The 13915-nt window shown below is 47.8% G+C and overlaps 1 protein-coding gene across 1 annotated transcript in view; it reads right to left on the reverse strand.

The window, feature by feature from the left end:
- Window positions 1–1343: 1343 nt before the first annotated feature.
- RAP1A (RAP1A, member of RAS oncogene family) overlaps window positions 1344–13915 on the reverse strand; it is a 31498-nt gene continuing 18926 nt past the window's right edge. The window contains exons 4-9 of the mRNA XM_056511318.1: window positions 10613–10681; window positions 9634–9690; window positions 8563–8703; window positions 6067–6210; window positions 3472–3587; window positions 1344–2062 (exon numbers count right to left, since the gene is read on the reverse strand). Of these exons, the coding sequence (XP_056367293.1) occupies window positions 3501–3587; window positions 6067–6210; window positions 8563–8703; window positions 9634–9690; window positions 10613–10681 (498 nt within the window). The 3' untranslated portion in view covers window positions 1344–2062; window positions 3472–3500. The remainder of the gene's footprint in view (window positions 2063–3471; window positions 3588–6066; window positions 6211–8562; window positions 8704–9633; window positions 9691–10612; window positions 10682–13915) is intronic.

Below are 13915 nucleotides of genomic sequence, written 5' to 3' on the forward strand. Positions count from 1 at the left end.
GCACAGCTCACCAGGAGCTGGGCGGCTCCAGGGAGTTTTTAATGTGCTCCTTTGCTCACAGCAAAATGTTCCTGTGCTCGGCTGGCTTCAAAAGCAGCCTGGGACTTCTGGGAGGTTTTTCTCTTCCCCTTTCTTTAGGACATTCTGCAGTAAGAACCCAGAGCGAATCAACCACGGAGTGCTGCAGGACATTTCCGTGTGACACAGAACCCGGCTCGGGGCAGGACAGCGGCTATTGTGCTAAAATCCATTAAAGAACTACTTTCTTTTTTTTTTTTTTTTTTTTTTTTTTTTTTTTTTTTTTAAAATCCAGCTAGAAGAGGAGCGCCTTGTGGGAGGGCAGAGGGGAGAGGAGAGGGGTGGGGCCCGGGAAATCTCCGGAATTCGAGCGCTGTCACTGGAGCGCTGCGCCTCTCCCGCACCCCCATCTAGCGGCGAGCACGGCAAGGGAGCGCTCCCGCCCGCTCCACCCTCCTCATCCTCATCCTCATCCTCATCATCTTCATCCTCATCCCCATCCTCCTCACCCCACTCTGCACCCCACTTTGCACAAGAGCCATCCACCATTCACTGAAATAACTTTATCACTGAAGTATTTTTACATTCCATGGAGATAACCAACCTGCCAGCCCCGTGCTTCTGCTGCTCCAGAACAGATGCAGAGGTGGCTTCAGACAAGAGCCAGTCACTGACAGCACTTGTCCTGCAGCAGGCAGATGTTGTCAGATCCAGATGTTTGCATCCAGTCCTGTCTGGGCTGCATTTACAAACTGGGATCTCTGAAATTCAACAGCTGCAGGAACAGAGTTTTAGGAAAACTTCTTTACAAAATCTGCTCCCCCGGTTTCCAGTAAACTCTGCAGTGCCTGCAGAAGGTGTCACACTCCATCCCCACCTGAACAGGACAAGGCCTGTGCTGAGATCTCCCCTGGGAACATTTCTGTTCTCACCTCCTCAGAAGGGAGGCAGCCCCACATCTCCTCAGATCCTGCTCCTTGGAACTTTATAAAACCAACAGGTATTAAAAAAAAAATACCAGGAACAAACCCAAAATGAAACAAAAAACCCTTCAGCTGATCAGGGACCACCAGCCAAACCTGGGTTTGAAACTGAGGATCATCCTCCAAGTCAGACTTGGAATGTGCACATCAGTCACTGGCAGAGGAAACAACTGCAGAAATTCAGATTTTAAAAAGCCAAGAGAAAATACAAGAGTTCTGTCCTTTGGGAGAAGAACTTTAAATACAGGGGGAGCAGAAGGGGGTGGGGGCACCTCAACAGAGCCCCTGAGCCACCAGGGTGGGAGAGGGCTGGAAATGGTAACAAAAACACAGAAACAAAAATGAAAATGTACTAAAATTTAATCATTCATAAAAGCTGTAATTTAATCTGTGACAGTAAAACACAAGAAGCAATATTAGAGTTGGTTTAGTATATTATATATTTTTGCTTTTAAAGCCATAGAAATCAGTTATCCCAGTTTTTTTCCTATAAAAGACCCATTTTTCCAAAGCATTATGCACAAACATTTTTAATTAGAATACAATGGCAGAATGAAAATAATGATATTCCATAACTTTTAAATATAAAATGAAGTCAATGACTCAAAAAGTTATTTGTTGCAGTGAGTTCAAAGGGAAATTCTGGATAATATATATCTATAGTTATAGATATAAAATATAACAATGGAACATTTTTAGTGCTTGATGGGGAGAAATTATGATAAAATGGTCAATATGAATTTTAATTATAGTAGCAATCTCTAACATTTGAAATGCATCCATGCTCCTTGGGATAATCATATGCTAGAGTCAATTATATTTATTTTCACATCTGTTAATTGCTATTGCAAAGGAGGAGGAATATTGGCTTAAATTTCCAAGAGATATACACAGAGCAACTGCATTTTCCAGGGACTGTGTGCAAACCATTTTTAGATCTAAATTCTTCTGTATATAAAAAACAGGAGAAGCTTCTTCTGATATGTTTCTCATTTCCATAAGGTTTGAAGTTGGGAATGCTGGCACTTTCCATTGAGGCAACAGTTCTTCATTCCTGCAATCTGGAGTGAAACAAAGCACAGGTGAAGGTGCTGGAGGAATTCCCCTCTCTGCTGGAGAGAGCAGTGAGCTCCAAGCCCTGTGCCCACAGAGCTGCTTTCCCTGAAGCCAGGGCTGGTTCCAGGCACAGGAACAGGAGGTTGCACAAAGTGGGACTCCCCAAAGTGTTTTATCAGGGTCACAGCAGTGCCAGAAAACTGCCACCCTCCTGCCACTGCCTGATAGCAGCAGTGCCCAGGGGCTCTGGGATCAGCCCAGGGCAGGGGGATTTCATCTTCTGGGATCTGCATTTTGGGTGAGACAGAGACAGCCACATCCCACTGTGGCACTGACTCAGGGGGGATCTGGGGAGGTGCTGGAGGCTGGAAGGAGATGAGCTCCAACCCTGCCAACCCAAAGCATGCCAGGATTCTGTGGTTGCAGGGATGCAGCAGCTCCCAGAGCTCCTCCAGAGGGAGGGACAGGGCAGAGATCTCCTCCTGCTGGGCTGGGGAAGCCACAATCCACCCTGGCTGAGCAGCAGCATCACCTGAGCAATAGGAAAAGCCACTCAAGGCTCTGCAGTTTCATTTCCTAAAGGCACTGTTTGTCCACAGCCCTGCATGAGCCTCACCCACCAGGGCAGCCCCTGAACAGCCCCTGCTCTGTAGCTGCCCTGATCCTCCTGAGCACACCTGGGCTGCCTCAGGCCATGGCAGCAGGGACTTCAGGCCTGCCAGGGTCCCCTGTCCCCAGGAATTCAGCCCTGAAGGTTTCTGAGGCTGCCAGCTTGTCCCTGAGCTGCTCTGCTGCTCCCCACAGCACAGAGCTCTGCTCAGGACCCTCTGGGGTGACAAAGGCAGGGGCAGAGCTGGGCCATCACCCAGTGCCCTTCTCTGCCCCAAATGGGGACATTTCTGTCCCAAACCTGGAGCTGCAGAGCTGCTGCTTCCTTCCAGGAGCAGGACAGAACAGCTGTGAGCACACAGAGTTCCCTGCCAAGATACACAGGAAGATTATTTATAGCTGTGTCCAGCCTTGGCGTGCTTTTTTGATTGGGTTTGTTTTTGGGTTTTTTTGTGTGTGTTTTGGTTTGGTTTTCTTGTTTATTTGTTTTTTCTGGTGGGCAGATTTTTATTTCTGTGCCACTGAAACCCATGTCCCACCCCAAGCCATCTGCAATTGTCCCCAGCACTCCCAGCACAGGGACAGCAGGGGCAGCAGTAACAACAACACTGAACAGATGAAAGGGAAGGAAAAGTGAGCCCTGGTGGCTCAGAGCTCAGTGTCCCAGGCCAGAGGGAGAACCCAGAGGAGCCAAAAGGAAATTCCTGCCCAGTCACACTGCAGAAGAGCAGCAGAGGGAGGGGGCTGTGACAGGAGCTGCTGTGCTCTGCTCACCTGGCCCAGGTAGGACTCAGGCACCTCTTACCTGGCTCAGAGCTGCTGCATGATGGGAATCTAAAGCAGCAGACATGATTTCTTTTTAGGCTTCTTCTTTTCCACTGGTGTTTTTCTATTTATCTGTCTGACCAGGTCATAAAAGATCTGCAAATGAAAAACACAAGCTGAAAAATCCAAGTGATACAACACAAGCTGTCAAAACTGAGGCAGGCTGGGGAGCTGACAACTCTTTCCTGGTGGCTGCAGTTGTGTAAATCCAATTAAACTGCTTGAATTTATGAAATGTTTCTCAAGCAGCTGCTTATGGAAGAAGAAACCCAAAGCTCCCCTCAGTGTGCAGAACACAAGGGAGCTGGAAACTCAGTTCATCAGCAGCAAGGCCTTCAGAAGAGCAGGGCAGTGAAATGGCAACAATTTCCTTGCTTTGGAAAAGTGGGAGAAAACTGGGATTAACAAAGGGGGTTTTAAGACAGACATGACGTCCTCAAGGACCACCTTGTCAGTGCTGGGGTGTGTGACCAGAGCAGCCCCTGTCCCTGTCCCCTGGCTGTCCCTGCCCTGAACTCTGGCATTTCCACCAGGAACACTGCAGGGCCCTTCCAGCTGCACAGCTTTTGTGAGCCCTGGTGCTGGGAGCTGTTTTCCCAGCAAGACTCAACCCATTTATAGCAAAATGAGCTTTGCAAAAATGCTTGGAGCTGGGTCACAGCATTGAGGAGAAATATTTCAACCTTCAGAGGGCTCCACCCTTGTCCTTGTTTATTTTTTCCCCTTCCTGGAGTGGCTGACAGCTCACAAATTCTTGTTGATTCCAAAGAAATTCAGAAGACAAAGAAACAGTTTATAACACACTGTAACAACTCAAATTTAAGATTTTCCTTTCTCATAAATTAGATAATTTAGGTGCTGGTACTGACTGTGAGTACAGACATCTGCAACAAGGTTTCAGGAATGGCACATCCCTAAAACCAGTCAGTGTGCTGCAGGAGCACCTCAGGGGTCACCAGATTCACTCTGGATTAAAAGCTTATTATCTGAAAGGTTTGATTCAGTGTCAGCAAATGCATGCAGGAATTTACCACTCTTTACCTAAATTTAGAAACTCCACAAGTAGTGAGAAAGAAGAACGAACCCCAAAGAATGCAAAGGCTTCCCCAGCCCAGGAGGCAGCAGGACACACTCCCAGTGCACTGAGCTGCTTCATTCCCAGTTTCTCTCTTTGGCTTCCTCAGCTTTTGTACTTTCCACAACTAGGAAACATCAACTGGCAGGAAACCAGAACATGAAGATCACAAGGAAACCAGAAACTCATCTCCCAGATCAGCACATTCCTGTGTCTGATGTGACCCCTCTGAGGCTGCAGAGCTGGGACAGGGAGAGCAGACTGCAGGTGAGGGATGAGGGATGGGGGATGGGGGATGAGGGTCCCCCCAGGCTGTGCCCCCACTGAACCCCCTGCCATGGGCTGGGGTCCCTCTGCTGCACCCCAGAGCCCAGGATGTGCCCCTCCCTGGGATCTGAGCTGCTCCTTGCTGCAGCAGCAGCCCCAGCCTTAGCCCAGCTCAGACACACACAAATCCCTGCAGGAGCTGATCCCAGCTCAGGGGCTGCAGCTCCCTTCCCTTTCCACAGCCCATCCTGCTGGCTGCCAGGCCAGCCTGGCCCAGGCCAGCATCCTGCTGCTCCTGCTTCTCTCCCAGCCCTGAGCACTCCCACTTATCTGCTGGCAGCAGCCCAGCCCTGCTGCGCCTCAGCTTCTGTGCCTGCAAACTTGGCCTCTGGCACAGGCAGATAATTCCCAGCACAGGATAAAACCCTGATGTGGAGCAGAGCTCCCTCAGCACAGCAGCAGCAGGAGCCCAGAGCAAAGGGGCTCAGTTAACCTTGGGTTTAACTCAGATCAGGTTTGGGCATGGTTTTAGCCAGCTGAGGCTAACAAAGGGCTCTGAGGAGGCATCTGCAGCCAGAAATGCAAATGCTTCAGAACCAGCAGCCAGCACCACGCAAGAGAAGGGTACAAGGGGCACACCCACATTTGCAATGGCAGCAGTTATCCTGACAGAATATTCTCCAGATGAAGCTGATCTGAGCCAAGTGGGAGCCCAGGACCCTCTGCCCTCCATGGCCCTGGGAGAGGCCACAGAAACACCTACCTGGGAATGAGCCTGCCCCTGCAGAGAAAAGGGAGCAAAACCCCTTCAAGCAGACAGAAAATACCTAAATACACTTTATACACTTTATATACCTAAATACACAGAAAGTACCTAAATACACTTTATATACCTAAATACACAGAAAATACCTAAATACACTTTATATACCTAAATACACAGAAAATACCTAAATAAACTTTATATACCTAATACACAGAAAATACCTAAATACACTTTATATACCTAAATACCTAAATACACAGAAAATACCTAAATACACTTTATACACTTTATATACCTAAATACACAGAAAATATCTAAATACACTTTATACACCCAAATACACAGAAAGTACCTGAACACCTTTCCCAGGCTGAGCCCAGGATCATGCTGAATGCCCCCAGGTCACACACACACGCTGGTTTAATGTCACATTCATGCTGGGCAGACACACAGCAGGTGGCACTTACCTCATTTACGTTGATTTTTGACTTTGCAGACGATTCTAGAAAGGCACAGTTACACCACTGTCGTGCTAAGTTCTGCCCCTGCTCCTTGCCCACCACTCGTTCTTCCTCCAGGTCACATTTATTGCCAACCAGAATCATGGGAACCTGCAGGGGAGCAGGCAGGAGGAGAGATCCATCAGCAGGGTCATGTGCAGAGAGCTCTGTGCTGCTCATCTGAGCAAACTGAGGAGGGGAAATGCAGTGGGGGAAATGCAGTGTGGGAAGTGCAGGATGTGGGAAATGCAATATGGAATATGCAGTGTGGGAAAAGCAGTGTGGGAAATGCAATATGGAAAATGCAGTGTGGGAAATGCAGTGTGGAAAATGCAGTGTGGGAAATGCAGTGCAGGAAATGCAGTGTGGGAAATGCAATATGGGAAATGCAGGCCTGGAAAATGCAAACCAGTCCAGGCCAGCAGACAATTCTGAAGTGGCACCTGCCCCCTGCAGTGGCTGGCACAGCTGGGACCCTCCAGGATGTCCCAAACAGGTACAAAAGGAGGAGTCCCAGCCCTGAGAGGGTCCCTGCCCAGGATGAGCTGTGAGGACCCTTCCAACCCAAACCTCTCTGGGATTCTGTACCAAGGCAACAAAGAGCACCCAAAAACCTCTCCCAGCAAGGCCCAGCCCCACCCCAGTGCCACCTGCACGGGGACAGGTGAGGCTGGGCACCCCTGGCCCTGGGGGCTCTGCACCCAGAGCAGCACAGTGCCACAGCCCAGCACCATTTCCTGTTTCCCTCACACTGAAAAGCAGAAAAAACCCTCAGAGCTGCTGCTAAGGGTGTGCACCCGCTGCATTTCCTCAAACATTTCATTCTTTCAGCAGAAATCGAGTCCTTTCCAGCTGGAAAAGAAATCACTGCCTGCTTCACTGGGGAATTCACAACACACTGTGTGTTTGTAATCTACTGCAGTGTTAGGATCTGTGGTCTCTTCCTGACACAACTACACTCAAGATTAATTTTTGTCTTTTAAACTCCCAGCCCATACCCATTAGAAAATGATCATATTTTTATTTTTGAGACATAAGTTTTCCTTTTATTATTATATCAGGAACCTGAAATCACAGTACAGATGAAGCAAATGCAAAAAAAGCTCATTTGAAATCAGATCTACAGGATATTTACAACTCTGTCAGCCTAGACATTGTTATATCCTGTTCTTTACGATTTTCTAGGTAGTTAAAGAGAAATTTTCTCATACTGAAACTTGAAAATGTTTTTAATATGTTCAGCAAAAATCTAAAGTGTATGAAGATGTGAAAGAACAGGGCAAAAAGGGATCCTGAGATGAGTAAGCAGTAGAGGTTTGAAAGACATGAAACTAACTGTGTAAGGTTATTTCAAAAGGTTTTAATGGTTTATCCAAAAGTGGAGTTTGGTGAGCAACTACCTTTGATCATTTACTGTTAGGTGTAGAAGATTGGAATTTAAATTCTTCCAGATAGATAGAATGTAATTTATGTATTGGGACTTTAGACATATTCTGATATGAAGACAGAAAGGAGACATTTCCTAACAGCAAAATGTGGCTTAGACCTTCAAAAGGTTCTCAAGCTTGGATTCAGCAGTACCACACAAAGCAAATAAATGCATTTGAACAGTGCAATCCCATCCTGAAGTGCAAAGGGAAGCAGCAGTGTGTGCTGAGGGATGAACCTGCCCAGCTCAGGGCACAAATGCTCCCAGCACAGGATTTACCCCACTAATCCTGCCTCAAGGAAAAGCAGTTTTGCATAACTAGGAGCTCAGCCTGTTAAAGCAAGGAGGGGCCCAGGGCCATTGCAGCCTGTCCCATCTTCTGTCAAACCAAACTCCCCACAGCTCATCTCTCCTTATGTTAAAGGGTTTAAAACAACCAAAACAACAACCCAAGACTCCACCAGGCCCTTCATGGTTTAATTCATTCATTACTGTGTGAGCTCCTTGGTGACAGATTTTGCTGAGTGACCCAGAGCTGAGGAGCTGCTCCAGGGCTGCAGAGAATTCCAGGCTGAGCCCTGGGAAAAGCTTGGGAGTTCCACTTCCCCCCCACACATCTGGAGTAACCCCTGTCAGTCTGCAGTGCAGGACACCTGCAGAGCCACCAGGAACATCCTGACTGCTGCTCTTCCTTAACTTGGAAGGAAATAAAGCACAGCTAAAGCACAGAGAAAGAAGAAAGTGCAAATCCTGGAAAGCAGTTAAAGGAGGAAAAGTTAAGTGATGTTTTCAATCAACTCCCAGCATTTCAAAAGACTGTGGCTTCCACAATGGAAAATGGGAACATTTTCCAGGACATGGGAAAATCTGGTTGTGTGATGCCTCTTAGCAGGTGCTGTGCCTCAAACAACAACACTGGAAACTCAAATACCCAAGGATATTCCTTGAAAGAATCTTTGTGTGTAAGCATGCAGGCATTTGAGAGCAAACACTCCTTCACCATTCCCAGAAATAAACCCAAATTTTCCACTCACATCTTCAGTGTCCTTAACCCGTAGGATCTGTTCCCGCAGGTCCTGGAGGTCGTTGAACGTGGACTGTGCTGTTATAGAATAAACTAGTGCAAACCCCTGCCCATTCTTCATGTACAGATCCCTCATGGCTGTGAACTGCTCCTGCAAGCAGAGAGATTTTCAACTCATTAGCTGGTGAATGCAGCTGATGAACAGCTCCAAAGGAATACTTTTGTTGTACTGGAGACAAGAACACAAGTGCCACACAGCGTGGATTTCCATATTCACCCCTCCCAGAAACCCACTGAAGCATGGAAATTGAATAATAGCATTAACACTCTCTTTCCCTTTGTTATTTTTTCTCCCTTAATAAAGGGCTTCTTTAAAAAACGAGGGAAAATGAAGAGTAACAATAAAACCATCTCTGCAGACACTGAAATGCCAGGGCAGGCTGGAGCTGCCTCTGCCCCAGCAGGGACAGGACTTCCACCAGACCCACACAGCAACAATTCCTGCTCCTGCTGCTGAGAACTCCCAGCACTTTCCCAATAAAAACAACTTCCAGGGAGCAGCAGCTGCCTGGGATGTGCTGCCAGCCCCAGAGGTTTGTGTGCTGGGGGACAGGGCTGTGCCAGCTGCAGGTGACACTGGCACAGCAAGGGAGCCAGCCCAGCCCTGAGGGACAGGCAGAGCCCCCCTGGCAGGGGCAGTGCCAGGGAGGTGCCAGGGAGGCTCCCTGGCTCTGCAGGGTTTGTGAGGAGCTCCCCACACAGCTGATGGGACCTGCTGGGAGCAGCCCCTGTGCCTGGCATGGCTGCAGCCTGTGTCCTTGCATTCTGGCCACTTGCAAAGTTCATGTTTAAAATCCTCCCAGAGCAGAATGTTGATGTGGGGGGAGGCACAGGAGGCACCAACCTCTGTGGCCACTGGGACAGAGCTCACTGGGCCACTGGCACTCACCACATGGGTTTGGGTTATTGAACAAAATCCTTCCATGTGAATTACTGCAGCTGGTTTATTGCTTTTGTTGGACAGCATCAGCATTCCTGACAAAGCAACTCCACAGCAATTAGATAAAGAAATGCCACTTACTGTCCCTGCTGTGTCGAGGATCTCCAGCATACACTGCTGACAGTCTACTTCCACTTGCTGGGGAGAGAGGGAACAGCTCAGAGCCAGTTATGGGGAGAGAGGGAACAAACAGCTCAGAGCCAGTTATGGGGAGAGAGGGAACAAACAGCTCAGAGTCAGTTATGGGGAGAGAGGGAACAAACAGCTCAGAGTCAGTTATGGGGAGAGAGGGAACAAACAGCTCAGACTGAATTATGGGGAGAGGGGGAACAAACAGCTCAGAGTCAGTTATGGGGAGAGGGGGAACAAACAGCTCAGACTGAGTTCATGGTCTGCAGTGGGACAGGCAGGGGAAGCCCAGCTCAGTCTGACTGCAGCACCAGGGGCTCTGAGCAGAGCAGCACTGCTGCTGGAGGATTAATTCCACCCCAAGCCAGGCATTTGGGTCAGCTCACGTGCTCCAGGACTCCCTTCATTAGCAAGGCTTAAATGAGCAGCTCACTGTAAACATCTCAACTTAAGTGAGATTGTAAATATCTCAATTTAATCCACTCTTACAAATCAAAGCACCTCAAAACTTTATTTTTTTTCTTTGCTGGGGGGAGAAGGGAATAAGGAAGAGAAGAAAATGCAAAATATTTCAGGATCCTCACAGTGAGACTTTGCAAATCTTCCACTCACTGAGAAACGTCTTGGATCTAAAGAGGGTAATTCCAGGAAAGTCAAATAAATTTAACAGCAGAACTCATGCCACAATTTAATTTAATTATCACAGGCACAAATGTCACAAGTTTTCAGTGCATGTTTTGGTGCCTTTAATGCTGGTGACATTTCTGCTAATCCGTGAAACAATGGGTCACTTGACATGCAGCCAGGGAAGAAAGCAGCTCTGTGCCTGGGATTATGTAACAGCTCAGGGATCCTGCAAGGACTTCTGCTCAATCCCAGCCCTGCACATTCTCTGTGACACTTGGGAGAAATAAAAACTATGCTCTTTTACCTTTCTGTATGAATCTTCTATTGTTGGGTCATATTTTTCAACAAAAATTCCCTGAACGAACTGTACAGTCTGGGGAGGAAGGAAAGGAGAAAAAACCTCAGTGAGCTGAACACAACCAGAAACATTCACCAAGAAGCACTTTAGGAAAAAGTAACAACAGTAAAATTGCTCTGCTGTTAAAAATCAATAGTGAAGACTAGAGAAAACTACATAACATTTTGAATTTTTTTTTTCTGTTAAAATCACCTTATTTAAGCATGTTCTCAAGTTTTTTGCACATCAACTGTTTGCTTGCTTGTCTCAGAAAAGATGATACCCTCAAAAATGCCTTTACTCCACTGCCTGTGACTTTAGAAGGATAAAAAATCACCAAATATGGAAGACTTGAGATTTCAGCAGAAGCACTGGCAACCTGTACACCGTGGAAAATCCACATTTCAGTCCAAATGAGCCCAGAGCTGCCACTGCAGGGCAGGGAGGGCAGCCTGGAGAGCCTCCAGCCCCTCCCTGAGCTGGGGAAGGGGAAAGGCTCCCTCACATACCCACAGCACATCTCAGCACCTCCCACCCACTGGGACCATCCTGACACCCAGCTCTGTGCCCTGGCTTCTGCCAGGCCAGAGCTCTCCTGCTCCTCTGGGAGGCAAAGCTCCTTTTCCCTTTTCACCCCCAATAATTTGCAGTAAAACAGCTCAGCAGTGCCTGAAGATTTGGGTGATCCTTGTAAAACAAGGTGGTGTTTGTTTGTGGAACTGAGAGCTCACATCCCAGCACTCAATTTGGTCTCCTGAAAATCACCAAACACACCAAATATCTTCTTCCAACTGAACCTTTCACAAGTTTTATACACAAATTTCGCAAGTTTGTGAGGTAAGTCTGAGCAGCCACAACTACCTCATTTCAAAGTGGTTCTGTATCACTAAAGAAATGCATTTTACACTCTAATGAACGAGGTCTCTGCTTATTCAGTATTTCCTTGTCACACTGAACAGGTGTCCCAGCCTGCCTGAGTGCCAGAAGTGGAATTCCCAGGCTGTGCTTTAGGAATATTGCTGAATTTCAGCACAGTCAGGTGAGCACAGCTGCTCCCAAAGAGGCCCAGAGAAGGCAGCTCTATGCCAGGTCACACATCAGCAGTGCCACATCTGTCCCCCTGTGCCAGGTCACACATCAGCAGTGCCACATCTGTCCCCTCTATGCCAGGTCACACATCAGCACTGCCACATCTGTCCCCCTGTTCCAGGACACACATCTGCACTGCCACATCTGTCCCCTCTGTGCCAGGTCACACACCAGCACTGCCACATCTGTCCCCTCTGTGCCAGGTTACACATCTGCACTGCCACATCTGTCCCCTCTGTGCCAGGTCACACATCTGCACTGCCACATCTGTCCCCTCTGTGCCAGGTCACACATCTGCACTGCCACATCTGTCCCCCTGTGCCAGGTCACACATCAGCAGTGCCACATCTGTCCCCTCTGTGCCAGGTCACACATCTGCACTGCCACATCTGTCCCCTCTGTGCCAGGACACACATCTGCACTGCCACATCTGTCCCCTCTGTGCCAGGACACACATCAGCAGTGCCACATCTGTCCCCCTGTGCCAGGTCACACATCTGCACTGCCACATCTGTCCCCTCTGTGCCAGGACACACATCAGCAGTGCCACATCTGTCCCCTCTGTGCCAGGACACACATCAGCAGTGCCACATCTGTCCCCCTGTGCCAGGTCACACATCTGCACTGCCACATCTGTCCCCTCTGTGCCAGGACACACATCAGCAGTGCCACATCTGTCCCCTCTGTGCCAGGTCACACATCTGCACTGCCACATCTGTCCCCTCTGTGCCAGGACACACACCAGCACTGCCACATCTGTCCCCTCTGGGTGGGAGGATCTGACAAAACCCTGCTGACAGGTAACTCTCAATCTCTGATGGACTTTATTTTCATTTATTACAAGTGAAAAGAAAGGGAGAAGCTACAAATCTGGGGGTGGTTTTGGGTTATTTGTAGTTCCAAGACTTTTAGAAGTTTCCCTCTCTTGGGGTTGTGCAGCTCAACTTCAGTTTCCAGTTCTAAGACTCTGCAGCACTTGACCCCCCTGTAAATTGTGTCACTCCCAGAAGAGTTTTAGCCTCAGAAATGGGATAAAACTGCTCCACAGGAAACAAAAGTTGCTAAACAACTGTGGCTTTCTAACTGTGAAGGTTTTCTGCTGCTCCACCACTGTTAGCAGCAGCACTGGGCTGGCAGAGAAGAGTTAAAACAACGAGGAGGATGTGCAGTGAAACAAGCCCATGTTGTCATCTGCAGCAGGGCAAACAGAGCTGGGAATGAACAGCAGGCTGGGAATGAACAGCAGGCTGGGAATGAACACCAGGCTCTTTGTTGCACAGGTCAGTTTGTACAGTCACAGAATGAAATTTAAAGTGACCCCCATGTTATTTCAAATCCCACCTTGTAATCTCTCCTTGCTAATGCTAGTAAATAAGTGCACAGACTCTTTGAAAGCTAAATATTATCCACTTCTAGCTGTAATTGGCACTCACTGTGTGCTCCTGTAAACATCATGGATCCATGCTGCATGTGAATTACAAATATGCTGATTTAACACCAAGGCTGTCAAAAAGATTTAACTTTTGTTCACCAGACTATTTGAATATTTGCATTTCAGCTGTTAAAAAGGTCAGTGAGGGTACTGACTCAGACTTCACATCACAAAGAAGGAAATTCAACTATGTCAGATGCTGAGTAATTTTTATTTACAGCATACTACTAAGTGTCCCATTTCACCTAGTGAGTCTTTCAGTGCTACATAAGAAAACTAAGATAATCAGGGAAGTGCTGGTGGAAAAAGCAATACAGATTGCTCAAATTGTTGTGGAAGAACAGAGGTGGTAAAAAAAATGACACCTTGTAAACATCTTGTACTGACTAGGATGGGATTGCTGAGAGAATGCATTAAATTTGATACACAGCTGAATAACCTCTCCTCCTGCTCACCAGGACTGTGCAGGTGATTTACCAGGATTATGACCTGGCTGTAGCAGCAGAACACACAAGGAGGCAGGACAGGAAAGGCTGCTGAGCCATTATCATGTCTGTGACAAGGAGCACTGCAGTTCCTTGTTGTTGATAACTTCACACTTGACCAGTTCTTTGCCTCTGTTCTTGAGAGAGCTGCTTGACTGGTGAGTGATAATGGGTGACACAAGGGTCTCTCCCAGTGCTCTGCTATCAACCCTGCTGTGTAAACCTCTTCTCAGGAACAAGACAGGCACTTAAGGAGAGCTAAGT

The sequence above is a fragment of the Oenanthe melanoleuca genome, chromosome 26, assembly GCF_029582105.1.
Source record: "Oenanthe melanoleuca isolate GR-GAL-2019-014 chromosome 26, OMel1.0, whole genome shotgun sequence".
NCBI classification, from domain to species: domain Eukaryota; kingdom Metazoa; phylum Chordata; class Aves; order Passeriformes; family Muscicapidae; genus Oenanthe; species Oenanthe melanoleuca.